A 19197-nucleotide genomic window follows, 5' to 3' on the forward strand; every position below is an offset into this window, starting at 1 on the left:
GATATGTGTGTGTGTGTGTGTGTGTGTCTGTGTGTGTGTGTGTGTGTGTGTGTGTGTGTGTGTGTGTGTGTGTGTGTGTGTGTGTGTGTGTGTGTGTGTGAGTGTGTAATTTTGTGTGTAATTGTGTGTGGAATTATGTGTGGGTTTATTATGTACTGAAAGGTAGGTGGCTTGTGCGTTTAAGGTAAGTCTCAGTGGTCCTTGGCTGCCCACACCTTCTTGTGACCTGACCAACCTCCTGGGATTTACCGCACTTACAGTGTGTGTGTGTGCGTGCGTGTGTGTGTGTGTGTGTGTGTGTGTGTGTGTGTGTGTGTGTGTGTGTGTGTGTGTGTGTGTGTGTGTGTGTGTGTGTGGGTGTGTGTGTGTGTGTGTGTGTGTGTGTGTGTGTGTGTGTGTGTGTGTGTGTGTGTGGGTGTGTGTGTGTGTATGTGGGTGTGTGTGTGTGTGTATGTGTGTATGTGTGTGTGTGTGTGTGTGTGTGTGTGTGTGTGTGTGTGTGTGTGTGTGTGTGTGTGTGTGTGTGTGTGTGTAATTATGTGTCGAATTATGTGTGGGTTTATTATGTGTCTGAAAAGTAGGTGGCTTGTGCTTGGAGTGTAATGTAGATTCTCAGTTGTCCTTGTGTCCACAACCTATGTGACCTGACTCCCTTGCAGTGTTGCCTATATCACCTGCTTATAGTGAGTTAATCGCCTTGTTCAATGGATTACCATTTGCTAAACCTTATTGAATACTTGAGTGCCTATTCTTTATCGTGCTATGAGAGTTAGACCATTCACATTCAGCTTGGCGGTTAAATTGGAACCTGGACCCCACACCCAAACAACCACTCATAGGTGATACAGTACTTGTAGTGCAACTGTAGCAGTGTAGATTGTCCAGGTCGATGTGATGTCCTGGAGTAGATCCAGCTCGATGTACGTCCTGGCTAGATCCACCTCAATTTCTCCTCGTTAATAATGTACCCTATTCACTGTATTTCTTTCACTGGTCACACTATTGTTTCACTTTATTAAAATCTTGGGTGACACTTGGCAACGCCGCCTTCACACTAGCCTGCGCCACAACGCTTTTATTTTCCAGATCACTTTCAAAATTGTGGCTCTCCCCACACTTGTGTGGCTCAGGCAATTAAAAAAAAACACTTCTAGGATTGTTGACTACCCTGACACACTTAGCAACCCTTGCAGAACACTTGTAGCCCTCAAAAACACTTAAATCCCTGGAGCACCGACGGCGTGACTAGCCCGCTCGCTGTCCCTAAGGTGTGTGTGTATGTGTGTGTGTGTGTGTGTGTGTGTGTGTGTGTGTGTGTGTATGTGTGTGTGTACTCACCTATTTGTTGTTGCAGGGGTCGAGTCATAGCCTGTGTGTGTGGGTGTGCGTGCTTGTGTGTATGCATATATTTGTACGCTCGTATGCATATGTCTGTGTGTGCGCCCTCATGTGTGTATGTGTGCACGCATGCTCGTGTGGGTATATGATCCACTTAATATTCATATTTATAACTCATTACAATTGTGACCAGGTGTGGACGTATCAGTGGTTCATTACTTTGTAATTTGTTCATGACGGTAACCATGTATAGGAGTGAGGCTGATTTATTACCTTTGTAACTTGCCATGATTGTGACCAGATCTACCTGGAGTTCATTATCTTTGTAACTAGTTCAGCTATCATAACTTTGGGGTACAGTCCCTGGATCCATTATGTACCTTTGTAATCTTTTGACTACCGCCCACAGGATGGGTATGGGGTGCATAATAAAGATATTAAACTAAAAACTAGGGACGTCCTTGTTTACCATTTAAGATCGCTGCTAGTCGTTATGATTCTAGGAGGTGATTGGAACTGTATTGTTTGGTGTAAGGACGTAGAACCTAGGGGAAGGTTTTTTTTTTTTTCAGGGTATCTAGGGGATCTGTTGCGAGGTGTGAATGTAGTGGTTGTGGGAGGGGAGGAGGTATGTGGGGTCATGCATATGTTTATTAGGCGTGATTATGTGGCAAGGCTTGATCGAATCTATGTATCTCAGGGGGTGAGGGTAAGCAGCGTTTGTGCATTGAATGTGAGCTTCTCTGATCATAGAGGGATTCTGGTGGACTTGAATAGGGAGGGATTGCCAAAGCGTTTCAGGGGTTATTGGAAGTTGTATGTTGGGTTATTGCACGCAGGGGCAGGGAGGGAATCTTTTGAGAGTGCTTGGAGGAGATGGTGGGCAGATGGCTAGGGGGGGGGGTAGACATCCTTGGGTGGTGGGACACAGTCGGTAAGGGGAAGGTGAGGGTTTTTTATCAGAAGCGGAGAAGGGAAGAGCGGAGATTTCAATATGGTGTTTTACATTACCTTGAAGGTCAACTGCAGGAATGCTATATGGGAGGGGGGTGAGTATCCGGTGGCTGAGATTGGGGGTTTAAAACAACCGATTAGGGACATTCAAAATCGTGAATTTGATGTGGCATGAATCGCAGGAGGAATCGATGAAGTTTTATGGGGCGACTGTCCTTCAGCATATGTCTTGAGGGAGCAGGGAAAACGTCACATGGCGACGGAAATGATGAGCTTGAGGGTCCAGGAGCAATTGGAGGGGTATCGTCAGGGGCAGGTACTCATGTCAACAGAGGGTATGAACCATACCCCGGCCGGGATTGAACCTGCGGTCAGAGAGTCTCAAAACTCCAGCCTGTCGCGTTAGCCACTAGACCAGCTAGCCACAATAAGATTCGTCCAACTAGGTATATTTCTACATCATAGGAAGGTTAGCACAGGCACCACTGTGACCACAAATGCAAGTTTTTACAGATGAATCTCCAGCTTGCGTGACCGTGACGAACTCTAGCTCAAGTCCCTTCACTGCCATCAACATGACTCACAAAATCGTAATGACACGATTGCAAACAAACCATACTCCGGCCGGGATTGAACCCGCGGTCAGAGAGTCTCAAAACTCCAGCCCGTCGCGTTAGCCACTAGACCAGCTAGCCACAATAAGATTCGTCCAACTAGGTATAGTGACTAACGCGACGGGCTGGAGTTTTGAGACTCTCTGACCGTGGGTTCAATCCCGGCCGGGGTATGGTTTGTTTGCAATCGTGTCATTACGATTTCGTGAGTCATGTTGATGGCAGTGAAGGGACTTGAGCTAGAGTTCGTCACGGCCACGCTAGCTGGAGATTCGTCTGTAAAAACTTGCATTTGTGGTCACAGTTGTGCCTGTGCTAACCTTCCTATGGTGTAGAAATATACCTAGTTGGACGAATCTTATTGTGGCTAGCTGGTCTAGTGGCTAACGCGACGGGCTGGAGTTTTGAGACTCTCTGACCGCGGGTTCAATCCCGGCCAGGGTATGGTTTGTTTGCAATCGTGTCATTACGATTTCGTGAGTCATGTTGACGGCAGTGAAGGGACTTGAGCTAGAGTTCGTCACGGCCATGCTAGCTGGAGATTCGTCTGTAAAAACTTGCATTTGTGGTCACAGTGGTGCCTGTGCTAACCTTCCTATGGTGTAGAAATATACCTAGTTGGACGAATCTTATTGTGGCTAGCTGGTCTAGTGGCTAACGCGACGGGCTGGAGTTTTGAGACTCTCTGACCGCAGGTTCAATCCCGGCCAGGGTATGGTTTGTTTGCAATCGTGTCATTACGATTTCGTGAGTCAACAGAGGGTATGGGTTGCTACGTGGATGCATGGTACAAGATGCATGGCAAAAAAAGTGGGGGTTAATTGTGAGGTGCTAGGGGAAATGGGTGAATGGGTATGTTGTAATCTGGAGCATAAGGATCGGTTGAATCTGAGTGGACCTATAAGCGAGGAGGAGATTAGAATGGCAGTGGAGGGAATGAGTGTGGGAAAATCGCAGGGGATTAATGGTATTCCTTGTGATTTTTATAAGGAAAACTGGGAATGTTTGCGTGAATTTTTAGTGGTATTATTTAATGCTATGAAAACTGAAGGCAGGTTGGGGGAACAGCAACGTATGGGTGTGGTGGCCATGGTCCTGAAAAAGAAGTCTTGTGATTACATAAATGATTATCGATCAATTACTTTAATGTGTGGTGATTGCAAAATCTTCGCTAAAATGTTAGGGAATCGGATGAAAAGAGTTCTTGACAAAGTTTTGGATGAGGGTCAATATGGGGTGCCTGGGCGATCAATGTGTGTGGGGCAAAGGATCATATGTAGGTTGATAGACGAAAGTGGGGGGGGGAAATAAAGGTGGGGTATTACCATTGGATTGGCATGCGGTGTATGACTGTGTGGAGCATGAGGCATTGTGGAAGTTAATGCAATGGTAAGGGTTTGGGAGGGAAATCGTCAGCTGGGCAAAGGTGTTGTATGAGCAGGCTATGGTATGGGTGCAGGTAAATGGTAGGCTAGGAAAACTAGTTAGGATGGAAAGGGGCTTGAGGCAAGGGTGCCCTGTGTTTCAGCTTCTCTTTGCGTTGATCCAGGATCCGTTCTATAGGGCTGTGCGATGGAGTGTAAGGGTGGGAGTGAAGAGAGATGAAGTGGCTGTGGAACCAGGGATCGTGGCTTATGTAGATGATACCACGGTTTTATTCAGGGTGGGTGAGTTGGTGGAGCAATTTGGAGGGGCAACAGTGATGACGATTAATAGGGAAAAGTCTATGCTCATGAGGGTGGGGGAGAGCGTGGGTGGGGCTCTAGGACAGGAAGACAGCTGGCCCCTGGTGTGTCAAATTAAGGTGTGTGGGGTTGTTCATATAGGAAACCTTCATGAGGTGAGGGAGGTGAATTCGAAAGAAGCTGTGGATAGGGTTCTGGGTAGATTGGTGGGATTGCGTACAGGAGGTCTGATGCTTCACCAGCGTGCTAGTGTGGTGAATGTGCTTTTGTAAGGTAAACTGTGGCATGTGGTAGTTACTTATCCCTTGAAAACGTGTGATGAGAAGCGTCTGTTGAAGCGTGTGTATCGATATATTTGAGGTTCGGGATGTGACTGGTTATCGAGAGATGTGTGTCTACCTGCACGCCGGGGAGCACTGGGGTTAATGGCGCTGCATCAAAGGATGTTGGGCATGTACGTTAAACACAGTTATTTGAGGGAGGGTAGGGTTGCAGGCACAGGCTTGGCATGGGTTCGAAGGGATTTGGAGCATTGGGTGAGGGGTAGAGATGTCCAGATGTGTGAGGGAATGTTGAGGTTATTAATTTATGCACAGGACCCACGCAGGGTCAAGATAGGAGGACTGGCTCAGGTGGGTGGTGAGGAGGTGGTTGCTAAGGTTGAAGGTATATATCCGATGTATGCGTGGAGTGATATATGGGGCCACTTAAAAGGGTTACGACTGAAGGCTGTGGTAAGGGAGGTAATGTTTAAATTCCTCCACAATATATTGCCGTCTGGGTGGGGAGTGTTGTGTGTGTGTGGGGACATTGACACTGTTTTTTATGCATTTTTTTTTTGTACGAGATTGGAACCAGTGAGGGAGTGGTTTAGTAGGGTTTTACGTATGGTGGGTGGAGGTGGATTAGCGTTTTAAGGGCGTTAGCAGAACTTTGTGTATACGTCATGGGTTTTCAGACATGTGTCAGTAAGGGAGAGAATCAGGGCACTGGCAGCGATATTTCATGGGACGCAACGGAGGAATAAGTACATCACTGGGAACAGATGGCATTTAAACTTTTTGGAGGGATATCATAGCTTCCATGCCAGGAAAGAAGAAAGATTTCGTTTGGACTTTTAACCCCGGAGGGTTAGCCACCCAGGATAACCCAAGAAAGTCAGTGCGTCATCGAGGACTGTCTAACTTATTTCCGTTGGGGTCCTCAATCTTGTGCCCCAGGATGCGACCCACACCAGTCGACTAGCACCCAGGTACCTATTTGCTGCTAGGTGAACAGGACAACAGGTGTAAGGAAACGTGTCAAAATGTTTCCACCCGCCGGGAATCGAACCTGGGCCCTCCGTGTGTGAAGCAGGAGCTTTAGCCACCAGGCCACCGGGCCACAGGTCAGGGACTTATGGGTGTTGCAATCTTAAGGGGTATAATTAAGCTGGCTTCTTGAGGTATGCATAGGCGTGAGTGATGCTTTTGATAAGCAAAGGTGTGATGTAAGGTGTGTGAGGGAGGTGTGTGTCTTGGTGGCTGGGAACATTTCATGTATCGTGTTGAGTTTGGATGAACACATAAACCCGGTTATGGGTGAGTGTATAATAGTGCTCTCTTTTAATCAGGTGTGTTTTCATGAATTGTTATATAACAGAGTCGCTTATGTGATTGATTGATTGAATCATGTACCTTGAGGTATGCTGTCTCTGTGTCTCTAAGAGGAAATACAATTGAATTGTGTCTGTGCACATCATTAGGTAATCTCTTACCACATGATTATGGAAAACCATGTTAATGCAAGATCCAAGTATGTGTGGAGACCGGTATGTATGGCATTCTTGAAGGGGGGGGGGTCCAAAGGTTGGCTCCCCTGGAGGGGACAACCAGGTGTTGGTCCTGGTATTGATGACTGGACAGACATTTTTCTTAACAAATTACTTAGACTATACAACAAACATTGTCCTATAAAAACGAAACAGATCACAAACAAACGGCTTGGTTGCCCATGGCTAACCAGCACCATTCTGAAATCCATTGACAAGAAACACCAATATGAAAAGCAATATAGACATAGCTTAATACACAAAGATATTCTTAAACACTATTCATCAGTTCTCACCAAAGTAATAAAGAAAGCCAAACAACTATACTACTCCAGTAGATTCACAGACACTAGAGGAGATATAAAAAAGACCTGGAAAACACTCTCTCAGATTCTAGGGACCCACAAACTGAAAGAAAACAAGAATATTGTCCTAACTAAACTTAATGAAACACCACTACATCCCACAGACACAGCTAACAAGATAAACGACTTCTTCTCAACCATAGGATCTAATCTTGCCAATAAAATCCCACATACCAATACCCATGCCGGGGACTACCTAGATGGGAATTTCCCAAATTCCTTCTATCTTGCACCAACTGAGCCCACGGAAGTCACCGAGATTATAGTCACTTAAAAATAACTCAGGGAATCTGTCTCATGTCCCACCATTACTGTACAAGCAAGTGGCTTATGTCCTTTTGCATGCTATTTCATTACTTTTTAACAAGTCACTAGAAACTAGCACCTTCCTGAAACTACTCAAGATGGCAAGGGTTACACCAATACATAAAGGTGGTGACCCTACAGACTTAAACAACTATAGGCCAATATCAAACTTACCATTGCTATCCAAAATCTTTGAGAAACTCGTGCACAGAAGACTATATTCATTTATAATGGCACAAAACATACTCAACCCCTGCCAATTTGGATTCACCAAAAATAAAAGCACTAATGATGCAATCATAAAAATGCTAGATCTGCTTTACACAGCATTGGAAAATAAGGAATATCCACTATGAATTTTTATTGACCTAAGAAAAGCTTTTGACACAGTAGACCACGAAATCCTACTCCACAAACTTGACCATTACGGTATAAGAGGCTATGCACTTGCTTATTTCAAATCTTACATTACTAATAGGTATCAGTATGTCACCATTAAGGACACAACATCAACAACACGGCCACTTGATATTGGAGTTCCACAGGGAAGTGTCCTTGGTCCCCTGCTCTTCCTCATATACATCAATGATCTTCCAAATGTATCCCAACACCTGAAACCCATTCTCTTTGCTGACGACACGACTTATGTCATCTCTCACCCTAATCTTGCCACCCTCAACACCATTGTTAATGAGGAGCTAATCAAAATTTCGACTTGGATGACAGCCAATAAACTTACGCTTAACACTGACAAAACCTACTATATTATGTTTGGTAGCAGAGCAGGAGATGTACAAATTAACATTAAGATCGACAGCACTCTAATTACCAGACATAATGAGGGCAAATTCCTAGGCCTATACCTTGACAACAACCTGAATTTCAGCACCCATATCCAACACATAACCAAAAAAAATATCCAAAACGGTTGGGATCCTCTCCAAGATACGATACTACGTGCCACAAAATGCCCTTCTCACACTATACCACTCACTTATTTATCCATACCTCACCTATGCTATTTGTGCTTGGGGATCAACTGCAGCAACACACCTAAAGCCAATAATAGCCCAACAAAAAGCTGCAGTAAGAATAATCACTAAATCCCATCCCTGGCAACACCCCCCCCCCCACTCTTCATAGATCTAAACTTACTCCCTGTTCAGTATATCCACACTTACTACTGTGCAATCTACATCTACAGGACCTTAAACTCCAATATCAACCTTGACCTAAAACACTTTCTTGATAGTTGTGACAACCCACAGGCATAACACCAGACACAAACATCTCTACGACGTTCCCCATGTCCGACTAAACCTTTACAAAAATTCAATGTATGTCAAAGGCCCTAAAATCTGGAACACCCTACCTGAGAACTCTAGAACTGCAGACACATTCATCACCTTCAAAACTACCATTAGAAAACATCTTATCTCCCTGATACACCCCGTCAACTAACTACACGAATACTACCTGGTGGTTCACACTTACACTCACTCACCCATTTGACCATAAACAGAAATATTAATCTCAATCTTAAAATAATGAATCCTGTGATACTCCAATACTGAAACTATGTATTGTGCCAAAACAAAAGCATTCACATTGCTAAACTCACAAACTAGTATTTAGTCACTTAGCCATAATACCAACTTACCTCATAATTTGTAATATTTTAAAATTAAGAATTAAACTAAGTCTGCCCGAAATGCCTAGCCATGCTAGGCGTTCTAGTGGTACACTCTGTAATCATTATTTTACTACATGTAAACCACACAACAACCAAATTCTGTAAACTCAGCATTGTAATCCTCATAGAGAATAAACTTTGAATTGAATTGAATTGAATTGGTGATCATGACGTATGCTAGCTGAAGATACATGAAGCGTGTTTGGTGCGCATGGCGTGCAGCATGGGTATGGATTCCACGCACAAGGGCGTGGCGTGGGTAATGTGTAGGTAGAGCCACAGTCATGTGCGTGTCCAAGCACTAGAGGTACAAATTGTCTTGTACCGTAAGATGTAAAGGTTAGTTCTCTGGTGCTATGTGACACTTTGTTGGGTATCTTTTATGTTGATAGCTTTGATGTGAATATTGTCATTATTATGTAATGTGTAAGGTACGCTGTTAGCGGCACTGTTATGGTCAGGAAAACTTGTGTGTACGGCATTTAGGGGGGTCAGGATGATGGACGTTTAGTGGTAAATTGTATAAAACGGACCAATGTGTTGTAGGATGGTTGGGTTAGCAGGGTCATTGGACCTCGTGTCTTATACTGTGAGAAATATAATGCAAGGGATGAATGTAGTCCAGGTATAACCATACATGTTTGATGGTATTTAAATTATTTATGTATTAATGTTTTGGAATTTAATTTTTGTCATAGCGTTACAAGCATTGTACTATGTTCTTATATAATGTCTCATTATGTATGGTTTAGGGACACACTAGGTGGATCAAGGTGTAAATAGTGGCTGTATAAATGCCGCGTACTTTATATGGTGTATTATGTTAATGTGTTCTGTTTTGTATACTTGTTTAATACAGGATGGTTTTTTTTATATATTTATTATGTTGTAATATGAAGTTTTAAATAAAATATAAAAAAAGTTCCTTGATAATGTGAGAAGTCACGAAAGCGCTTTCAATTTCGCTATTTTTCACATTGGTTGTTCTGCATATATATATATATATATATATATATATATATATATATATATATATATATATATATATATATATATATATATATATATATATATATATGTCGTGCCGAATATGTAAAACTGGTCAATTAGCAAGAACTCATTTAAAATTAAGTCCTTTCTGAAATTTTCTCTTATACGTTTAAAGATATATTTTTTTCATTAATGTTAATGTAAAAAATTTTAATTTTGCTCCAAAAGAGTCTTAGAAAACTTACCTAACCTTATTATAACAAGAACAATTTATTTTAGCCTAACCCAACTAAACATATTTTAGATTTGTTTACAATAATTTAATACTAAACAAACACAATGAAACATATTTTTTTCGTTAGGTTCAGAATGATTTTGGCGAAATTATTGCATACAAAAATTTACACTTGTCCTATATGGCAAGACGAGCGTTGCTATTTAAGCCAAGATCGCAAGTTCTGCCTATTCTGCCTATTCACCCATCAGTAATAATGGGTACCTGGGTGTTAGTCGACTGGTGTGGGTCGCATCCTCGTACACTGACCTAATTTGCCCGACATGCGGAGCATAACGAGGGGCTTTCTATGTAGTAGTAGTATGTTATTGTTGTCAGCTAGGACTGTATACCTTGTGCATGTACTTGTAGTAAATAAAGATATTATATATATATATATATATATATATATATATATATATATATATATATCTATATATATATATATATATATATATTTTATTATTTTTATTATCACACTGGCCGATTCCCACCAAGGCAGGGTGGCCCGAAAAAGAAAAACTTTCACCATCATTCACTCCATCACTGTCTTGCCAGAAGAGTGCTTTACACTACAGTTTTTAAACTGCAACATTAACACCCCTCCTTCAGAGTGCAGGCACTGTACTTCCCATCTCCAGGACTCAAGTCCGGCCTGCCGGTTTCCCTGAATCCCTTCATAAATGTTACTTTGCTCACACTCCAACAGCACGTCAAGTATTAAAAACCATTTGTCTCCATTCACTCCTATCAAACACGCTCACGCATGCCTGCTGGAAGTCCAAGCCCCTCGCACACAAAACCTCCTTTACCCCCTCCCTCCAACCCTTCCTAGGCCGACCCCTACCCCGCCTTCCTTCCACTACAGACTGATACACTCTTGAAGTCATTCTGTTTCGCTCCATTCTCTCTACATGTCCGAACCACCTCAACAACCCTTCCTCAGCCCTCTGGACAACAGTTTTGGTAATCCCGCACCTCCTCCTAACTTCCAAACTACGAATTCTCTGCATTATATTCACACCACACATTGCCCTCAGACATGACATCTCCACTGCCTCCAGCCTTCTCCTCGCTGCAACATTCATCACCCACGCTTCACACCCATATAAGAGCGTTGGTAAAACTATACTCTCATACATTCCCCTCTTTGCCTCCAAGGACAAAGTTCTTTGTCTCCACAGACTCCTAAGTGCACCACTCACTCTTTTTCCCTCATCAATTCTATGATTCACCTCATCTTTCATAGACCCATCCGCTGACACGTCCACTCCCAAATATCTGAATACGTTCACCTCCTCCATACTCTCTCCCTCCAATCTGATATTCAATCTTTCATCACCTAATCTTTTTGTTATCCTCATAACCTTACTCTTTCCTGTATTCACCTTTAATTTTCTTCTTTTGCACACCCTACCAAATTCATCCACCAATCTCTGCAACTTCTCTTCAGAATCTCCCAAGAGCACAGTGTCATCAGCAAAGAGCAGCTGTGACAACTCCCATTTTGTGTGTGATTCTTTATCTTTTAACTCCACGCCTCTTGCCAAGACCCTCGCATTTACTTCTCTTACAACCCCATCTATAAATATATTAAACAACCACGGTGACATCACACATCCTTGTCTAAGGCCTACCTTTACTGGGAAAAAATTTCCCTCTTTCCTACATACTCTAACTTGAGCCTCACTATCCTCGTAAAAACTCTTCACTGCTTTCAGTAACCTACCTCCTACACCATACACTTGCAACATCTGCCACATTGCCCCCCTATCCACCCTGTCATACGCCTTTTCCAAATCCATAAATGCCATATATATATATATATATATATATATATATATATATATTATATATATAAATATATATATATATATATATATATATATATATATATATATATATATATATATATATATATATATATATATATATGTAGGCTGAGTTACTGATTGTCTCATTTTTCCTTGTCTCCAGTTTCAACACCTTCAAATTATCATTGTAATGAATTAATAAAGTCAGTGGCTGGTTAAACGTCTTTAAATAAAGATATACAAGTGTTGCCTTTATATCTGAATTTCTCGTCTTGACGGTATTATTTGCCAATATTGCAGATCGACACCATGCCCAGCCCTTCTAGGGTAGGGTAGGTACCTGAGCCAGAGTTTGCAGCTCACAAGCTTGTCATTCCCAATAACCCCCTTGGGGTGGGGATGGCAGACCAGAGAGGCCTAGCTTCTCCCTACGAGAAGCTAGGTCTGGGGACAGTTGGTCCCAAAGATGAGGGGGTACTTGTGCCTCCTCCCATGGGAGACTTAGGTCTCAGACACTCCCAAGACAGGGAGCCAAGGCCGGGCCACCACTTGGAAAAGGCCCGGGCCGGAGAAATACCGGCGAATCTTTAATAATAATAAATAACAATATTGCAATGAAGCTGTTTATGTGTGTGTACCACCATTACTACTACCATTGATAACAATAATGACATTTTATATGTAAAGTGTGAAAGAAGGTTAAGCAATTTTTTTGCGACTAATGATAGTGAGGTTGGTGTTTGTAGGTGTTGTGGAGCAGCCGGAGGATGCAGCAGGCAAGTGGGGAGACTACCGTAACTGTGACGCCCCAGAGTGGCTCCTGCAGGCTTTGTACCAGCACGTCAACGCCACATACCAGGTACACAACATTTATCACCTTCTAGTAGAATATTCAAGAGGTTGCTAGTAGAATTACAGTAAATCAACCATTCAAATCATTATGAAGCTCTGTGTAGTCTGCAGGCAATCAAACAAACGGGCTTCCACATGGATAAATTGTCATTTTTGTGGAAATTGGTGTCACGCCCCTTGTGCAGATATCCAAGAACTAGCTACAAGCAGTATTAAAACAGGGAAGTGTTTTTGGGTATGCCCAATTAAGATAAATCTGTGGACTAAAATCACAAGGGTATTAAAAGAGGATAACATCAAAGCTGCTTTCACAGAAAACCTGGAAGCTTTCTACAACAGATGGGAACATAAAAAGTCTGGGCTGAATGGTACTGCCCTTGATGCTGGCCATGTAGTCAGAAACTGTAAGGCCGGAGGTGATGTCCTGGTAGTCAGTAAATGTGGGGCTGATAGTGCTGTCCTGGGAGACAGTAATGGTGAAGCTGGAGGTGCTGTCCTGGGAGACAGTAATGGTGAAGCTGGAGGTGCTGTCCTGGCAGACAGTAATGGTGAAGCTGGAGATGCTGTCCTGGGAGACAGTAATGGGGAAGCTATAGATGCTGTCCTGGGAGACAGTAATGGTGAAGCTGGAGATGCTGTCCTGGCAGACAGTAATGGTGAAGCTGGAGATTTTGTCCAGGTAGTCGGGAATTATACGCAGGAAGGAATACATATAAATGACCTCATAGGGGACAGGAGCCGTAGTAGGGAAACAAGTGTAGTCAAAGATAAGATAAAACCAATATTGCAAACTAGAAATACCACAGGAAATAGCAATAGCTCCATTGTTGGTGCTAGGGAGGATAGGAATAAGACAGGTAAACATGCACCAACAGGGAATACAGTTACAGAAACCCAAGGCAAACGGAAACCAAGCCTGTGCACATACTATGCACTTGGTATCTGCAGACATGGGAAATCTGGAAAAACAGATGGGACGTGCAGCTATGACCACCCTAGAAAATGCCGTGCCCATATGACAACAGGAAAATGGAAACTCCCTTCCTGTAAGCTTTTTCACCCTGAAATGTGTACCTCTTCAGTACAGGAAAGACTGTGCTATAACTTAAATTGCCAGGCACACCATCTAAAGGGGACAAAAAGATACAAAACATCCAGGCCATGGGAAAACCTGGGTAGCCACAGCCACTCAAGAGGGAGAGGTTTTTTAGTGCCAGGAAAGAAAAAAACTGGCAGGAAATGGCAGAAATCGTACACCAAATCCAGTCATTCCTGGAGTGGAACCACAGTCGATGGCCTCCACTCCAAACCAACAGATACAGATACTAATGCCGGAAAAAAAATCCCCCCCAGTACTAACAATACCACCAGTCCAATGACATTCTTCTTTGCAAATATACAGGGTCTAAAGCCAGCAACAAACAACAAAATACCTTTCATCCGTGGACTGCTTGCAGAGGCAAAGGCAATGTTCGTGGCTTTCACTGTGACCCACATAAAGGATCACTTGGACAACGAAATATGGATCCCAGGTTACAACCTATACAGATGTGACAGAGTGAACAGGCAAAAGGAGGGGGGGGGTTGGCCTGTACATTGCAGAGTCACTTGTTTGCACAGAACTGCTTAATGCCTCAAATGATGTAGTGGAAGTTTTAGCAGTAAAGATCGAGAACCAAAACCTAGTTATTGTGGTAGTCTACAAGTCTCCGGATGCAACATCCAAGCAATTCCAGGAACAGCTGTTAAAAATTGACCACTGTCTAAAAAATCTTCCAGCTCCTGCACCCAACATCTTGCTCCTGGGGGATTTCAACTTAAGGCACCTAAAATGGAGGAATATAGCAAATAATATTGTTGCAGTAATAACACCAGGAGGCAGCTCTGATGAAAACTCACACTCACACGAGCTTTTAAATCTCTGCACAAAATTCAATTTAAACCAGCAAATAATAGAGCCTACTAGACTGGAGAATACACTAGACCTCATCTTCACTAACAATGATGATTTGATAAGAAATGTCACCATATCAAAAACAATATACTCAGATCACAACATAATTGAGGTTCAGACATGTATGAGCGGAGCCCCAGACCGACATAATGAGATTAGTCATGAGGGAGCATTCACCAAATTCAACTTCAATAACAAAAACATAAAGTGAGACCAAGTAAACCAAGTCCTAACCGATATAAGCTGGGAAGATATACTAAGCAACACAGACCCAAACTTATGCCTAGAACAGATTAACTTGGTGACACTCGATGTATGCACAAGGCTTAATCATCTAAGAAAAAGGAGGAGTAGATGTAAAATAGAAAAAGACAGGCGCTCCCTTTACAGGCGACGGAAAAGAATAACAGAGCGGCTAAAAGAGGTCAATATATCTGAAATGCGTAGGGAGACACTGGTCAGAGAAATAGCAGGCATCGAACTTAAGCTAAAGGAATCTTATAGGAGTCAGGAATCGCGGGAAGAACTAAAAGCCATAAATGAAATCAAAAGAAACCCTAAGTATTTCTTCTCCTATGCCAAATCAAAATCGAGAACAACGTCCAGTATTGGGCCCCTACTTAAACAAGATGGGTCCTACACAGATGACAGCAAGGAAATGAGTGAGCTGCTCAAGTCCCAATATGAATCAGTTTTTAGCAAGCCGCTAACCAGACTGAGAGTCGAAGATCAAAATGAATTTTTTATGGGAGAGCCACAGAATTTGGTTAACACAAGCCTATCTGATGTTATCCTGACGCCAAATGACTTCGAACAGGCGATAAATGACATGCCCATGCACTCTGCCCCAGGGCCAGACTCATGGAACTCCATGTTCATCAAGAACTGCAAGAAGCCCCTATCACGAGCCTTTACCATCCTATGGAGAGGGAGCATGGACACGGGGGTCGTCCCACAGTTACTAAAAACAACAGACATAGCCCCACTCCACAAAGGGGGCAGTAAAGCAACAGCAAAGAACTACAGACCGATAGCACTAACATCCCATATCATAAAAATCTTTGAAAGGGTCCTAAGAAGCAAGATCACCACCCATCTAGAAACCCATCAGTTACACAACCCAGGGCAACATGGGTTTAGAACAGGTCGCTCCTGTCTGTCTCAACTATTGGATCACTACGACAAGGTCCTAGATGCACTAGAAGACAAAAAGAATGCAGATGTAATATATACAGACTTTGCAAAAGCCTTCGACAAGTGTGACCATGGCGTAATAGCGCACAAAATATGTGCTAAAGGAATAACAGGAAAAGTCGGTCGATGGATCTATAATTTCCTCACTAACAGAACACAGAGAGTAGTAGTCAACAGAGTAAAGTCCGAGGCAGCTACGGTGAAAAGCTCTGTTCCACAAGGCACAGTACTCGCTCCCATCTTGTTCCTCATCCTCATATCTGACATAGACAAGGATGTCAGCCACAGCACCGTGTCTTCCTTTGCAGACGACACCCGAATCTGCATGACAGTGTCTTCCATTGCAGACACTGCAAGGCTCCAGGTGGACATCAACCAAATCTTTCAGTGGGCTGCAGAAAACAATATGAAGTTCAACGATGAGAAATTTCAATTACTCAGATATGGTAAACACGAGGAAATTAAATCTTCATCAGAGTACAAAACAAATTCTGGCCACAAAATAGAGCGAAACACCAACGTCAAAGACCTGGGAGTGATCTTGTCGGAGGATCTCACCTTCAAGGACCATAACATTGTATCAATCGCATCTGCTAGAAAAATAACAGGATGGATAATGAGAACCTTCAAAACTAGGGAGGCCAAGCCCATGATGACACTCTTCAGGTCACTTGTTCTATCTAGGCTGGAATATTGCTGCACACTAACAGCACCTTTCAAGGCAGGTGAAATTGCTGACCTAGAAAATGTACAAAGAACCTTCACGGCGCGCATAACGGAGATAAAACACCTCAATTACTGGGAGCCCTTGAGGTTCCTAAACCTGTATTCCCTGGAACGCAGGCGGGAGAGATACATGATTATATACACCTGGAAAATCCTAGAGGGACTAGTACCGAACTTGCACACGAAAATCACTCACTACGAAAGCAAAAGACTTGGCAGACGATGCAACATCCCCCCAATGAAAAGCAGGGGTGTCACTAGCACGTTAAGAGACCATACAATAAGTGTCAGGGGCCCGAGACTGTTCAACTGCCTCCCAGCATACATAAGGGGGATTACCAACAGACCCCTGGCAGTCTTCAAGCTGGCACTGGACAAGCACCTGAAGTCGGTTCCTGACCAGCCGGGCTGTGGCTCGTACGTTGGTTTGCGTGCAGCCAGCAGTAACAGCCTGGTTGATCAGGCTCTGATCCACCAGGAGGCCTGGTCACAGACCGGGCCGCGGGGGCGTTGACCCCCGGAACTTTCTCCAGGTAAACTCCAGGTAAAACCTGGAGGTACTGTATCAGTGTTCTTGCCAAATTTGCCAGGCGATACACCGCTGTCGTTTTAAGTTCAAAGGGCCGTCTAATTAAGAGCCGTGTCAGTACACCGTCCTGGCGATTATTATAAGTAAGTTTAAAGTTCACCGTCTGTGTGGTCCACAGAGCAGCCTGACCTGAGGTCAGGCTGCTTAGGTAAATGGACCTTTATAATCGGTCACAGGTATGTGACAGCTCTGTCTCAGATATGTCCCAAGTATGGAACAGGTATGTAAGTGATGGCCCAAACTGGAATTGAGAACCATAAAGAGCATGTGCCACAGGTCACTTGCTGTCGCCTCAACTTCTTACATGTGAACGTAATGTAAATTATTATTATTTTTATATTTGCAAACAAATACTAAACCTGGATGGATGACACAGACATGTAGTTTAAAGAGTTATATTACCAGATCATGCTGATGCAATTTGCCTTAATAATTCATGGAAACCCCAGGTGTTTTGTTAGATATATTTCAATAATGTCTTAGCATGTTAGGTAAGACACATATGCAACAGTTAGGTATCTTTATTATGAAACGTTTCGCCTACACAGTAGGCTTCTTCAGTCAAGTACAGAAAAGTTGATAGAAGCAGAAGATACTTGAAGACGATGTAATCAGTCCATCACCCTTAAAGTTTTGAGGTGGTCAGTCCCTCAGTCTGGAGAAGAGCATTGTTCCATAGTATGAAACAATATATTGTTTCATACTATGGAACAATGCTCTTCTCCAGACTGAGGGACTGACCACCTCAAAACTTTAAGGGTGATGGACTGATTACATCGTCTTCAAGTATCTTCTGCTTCTATCAACTTTTCTGTACTTGACTGAAGAAGCCTACTGTGTAGGCGAAACGTTTCATAATAAAGATACCTAACTGTTGCATATGTGTCTTACCTAACAACCTGTCGGTATTTTATACCATTTTAATGTTCAATGTCTTAGCATACTTCCGTGTATATGCGTAGACTCACTCATGTCACATACATAATCCACATCTTTTTCAAGCCAGTTATGTGAAATTTACTTTTTCTTAAGTTTGCGGTTTTATTATATATACATACTGCACAATTTATTTTTCAGTATTTGGTTCTAATTTGTTTTACCATTTTCATCTTTATGCAATCTGAAATCCCCATCTCCATCAATATTTTAGTAAGGAAATAAGAATACAGAAGTGTTCAGCACGGGCCAGCTCCTGGCAGGTACTTGACAGTTCTCACATAGTGCTAAAGGTAGTTATCAATAACGCTCCACAGGATCTTGACTTCATCATTTGGACGGGCGATCTAATTCCTCACATAGTGTGGAACACATCTCGTGAAGGTAACTTGGAAGTGATCCGCTCATCCGTGAAGATGGTACATGACTACTTTCCTGATGTTCCAGTCTTCCCAGCCATTGGTAACCACGAGTCCCACCCTGTAAATGCGTAAGTTCAATTCAGTCCAAGGCTTGTCTGTCTCTGTCTGTCTTTCGATCTGTCTGTCAGTGCTCACCTATTCGTGGTTGCAGGGGGTCGAGTCTCTACTCCTTTCTGTCTCACTGGATGGGTATGGGATGCATAATAAATATATTAAACTAACCAACTCTGTCTGTTTGTAATCTCGACTTTATCATTCGTACAGTTTACGTAGGTGATCTTGAATTGTAGTTAATCTCAACTCCAATCTCTGCTGGGCACTAACCATCTGCCCATTAAGAGAATTGAGTAATATGGCACAAACACAGCACGCAGAGAAAAACAGAAGGTTTGAATACTCCGTATTGTATCTTTTAAGTTTCAGTCTCCCTTGTGCTGATTTTTTTGTGCATTGATTTTACAGTGGCTGAGTATCTTCAGAAAATTCTATTTCAGTGTTCAATATTTGTATATTTCGTGTTTTACTGTTTCCAAATACTTCTTCTGAGCAGGGGATTCCTCGTTGCACCAACGGGTGATGATCGTGAATTCGCTTGTTTATAGTAAAGTCTGGGGAGTGGTAGCTGTTTATCCTTTGAGGGCCTGTGACGTAACGGAGATACACAGGAGGGCGTTGAGGTAT

The 19197-nt window shown here is 42.9% G+C and overlaps 1 protein-coding gene across 1 annotated transcript in view; it reads left to right on the plus strand.

Moving 5' to 3' along the window:
• LOC128694469 (sphingomyelin phosphodiesterase) overlaps window positions 1-18613 on the plus strand; it is a 162859-nt gene extending 144246 nt beyond the window's left edge. The window contains exons 6-7 of the mRNA XM_070081535.1: window positions 12590-12702; window positions 18412-18613. Of these exons, the coding sequence (XP_069937636.1) occupies window positions 12590-12702; window positions 18412-18588 (290 nt within the window). The 3' untranslated portion in view covers window positions 18589-18613. The remainder of the gene's footprint in view (window positions 1-12589; window positions 12703-18411) is intronic.
• Window positions 18614-19197: the final 584 nt, after the last annotated feature.

Source organism: Cherax quadricarinatus, chromosome 6 (genome assembly GCF_038502225.1).
Source record: "Cherax quadricarinatus isolate ZL_2023a chromosome 6, ASM3850222v1, whole genome shotgun sequence".
In the NCBI taxonomy this organism is placed as follows: Eukaryota; Metazoa; Arthropoda; class Malacostraca; order Decapoda; family Parastacidae; genus Cherax; species Cherax quadricarinatus.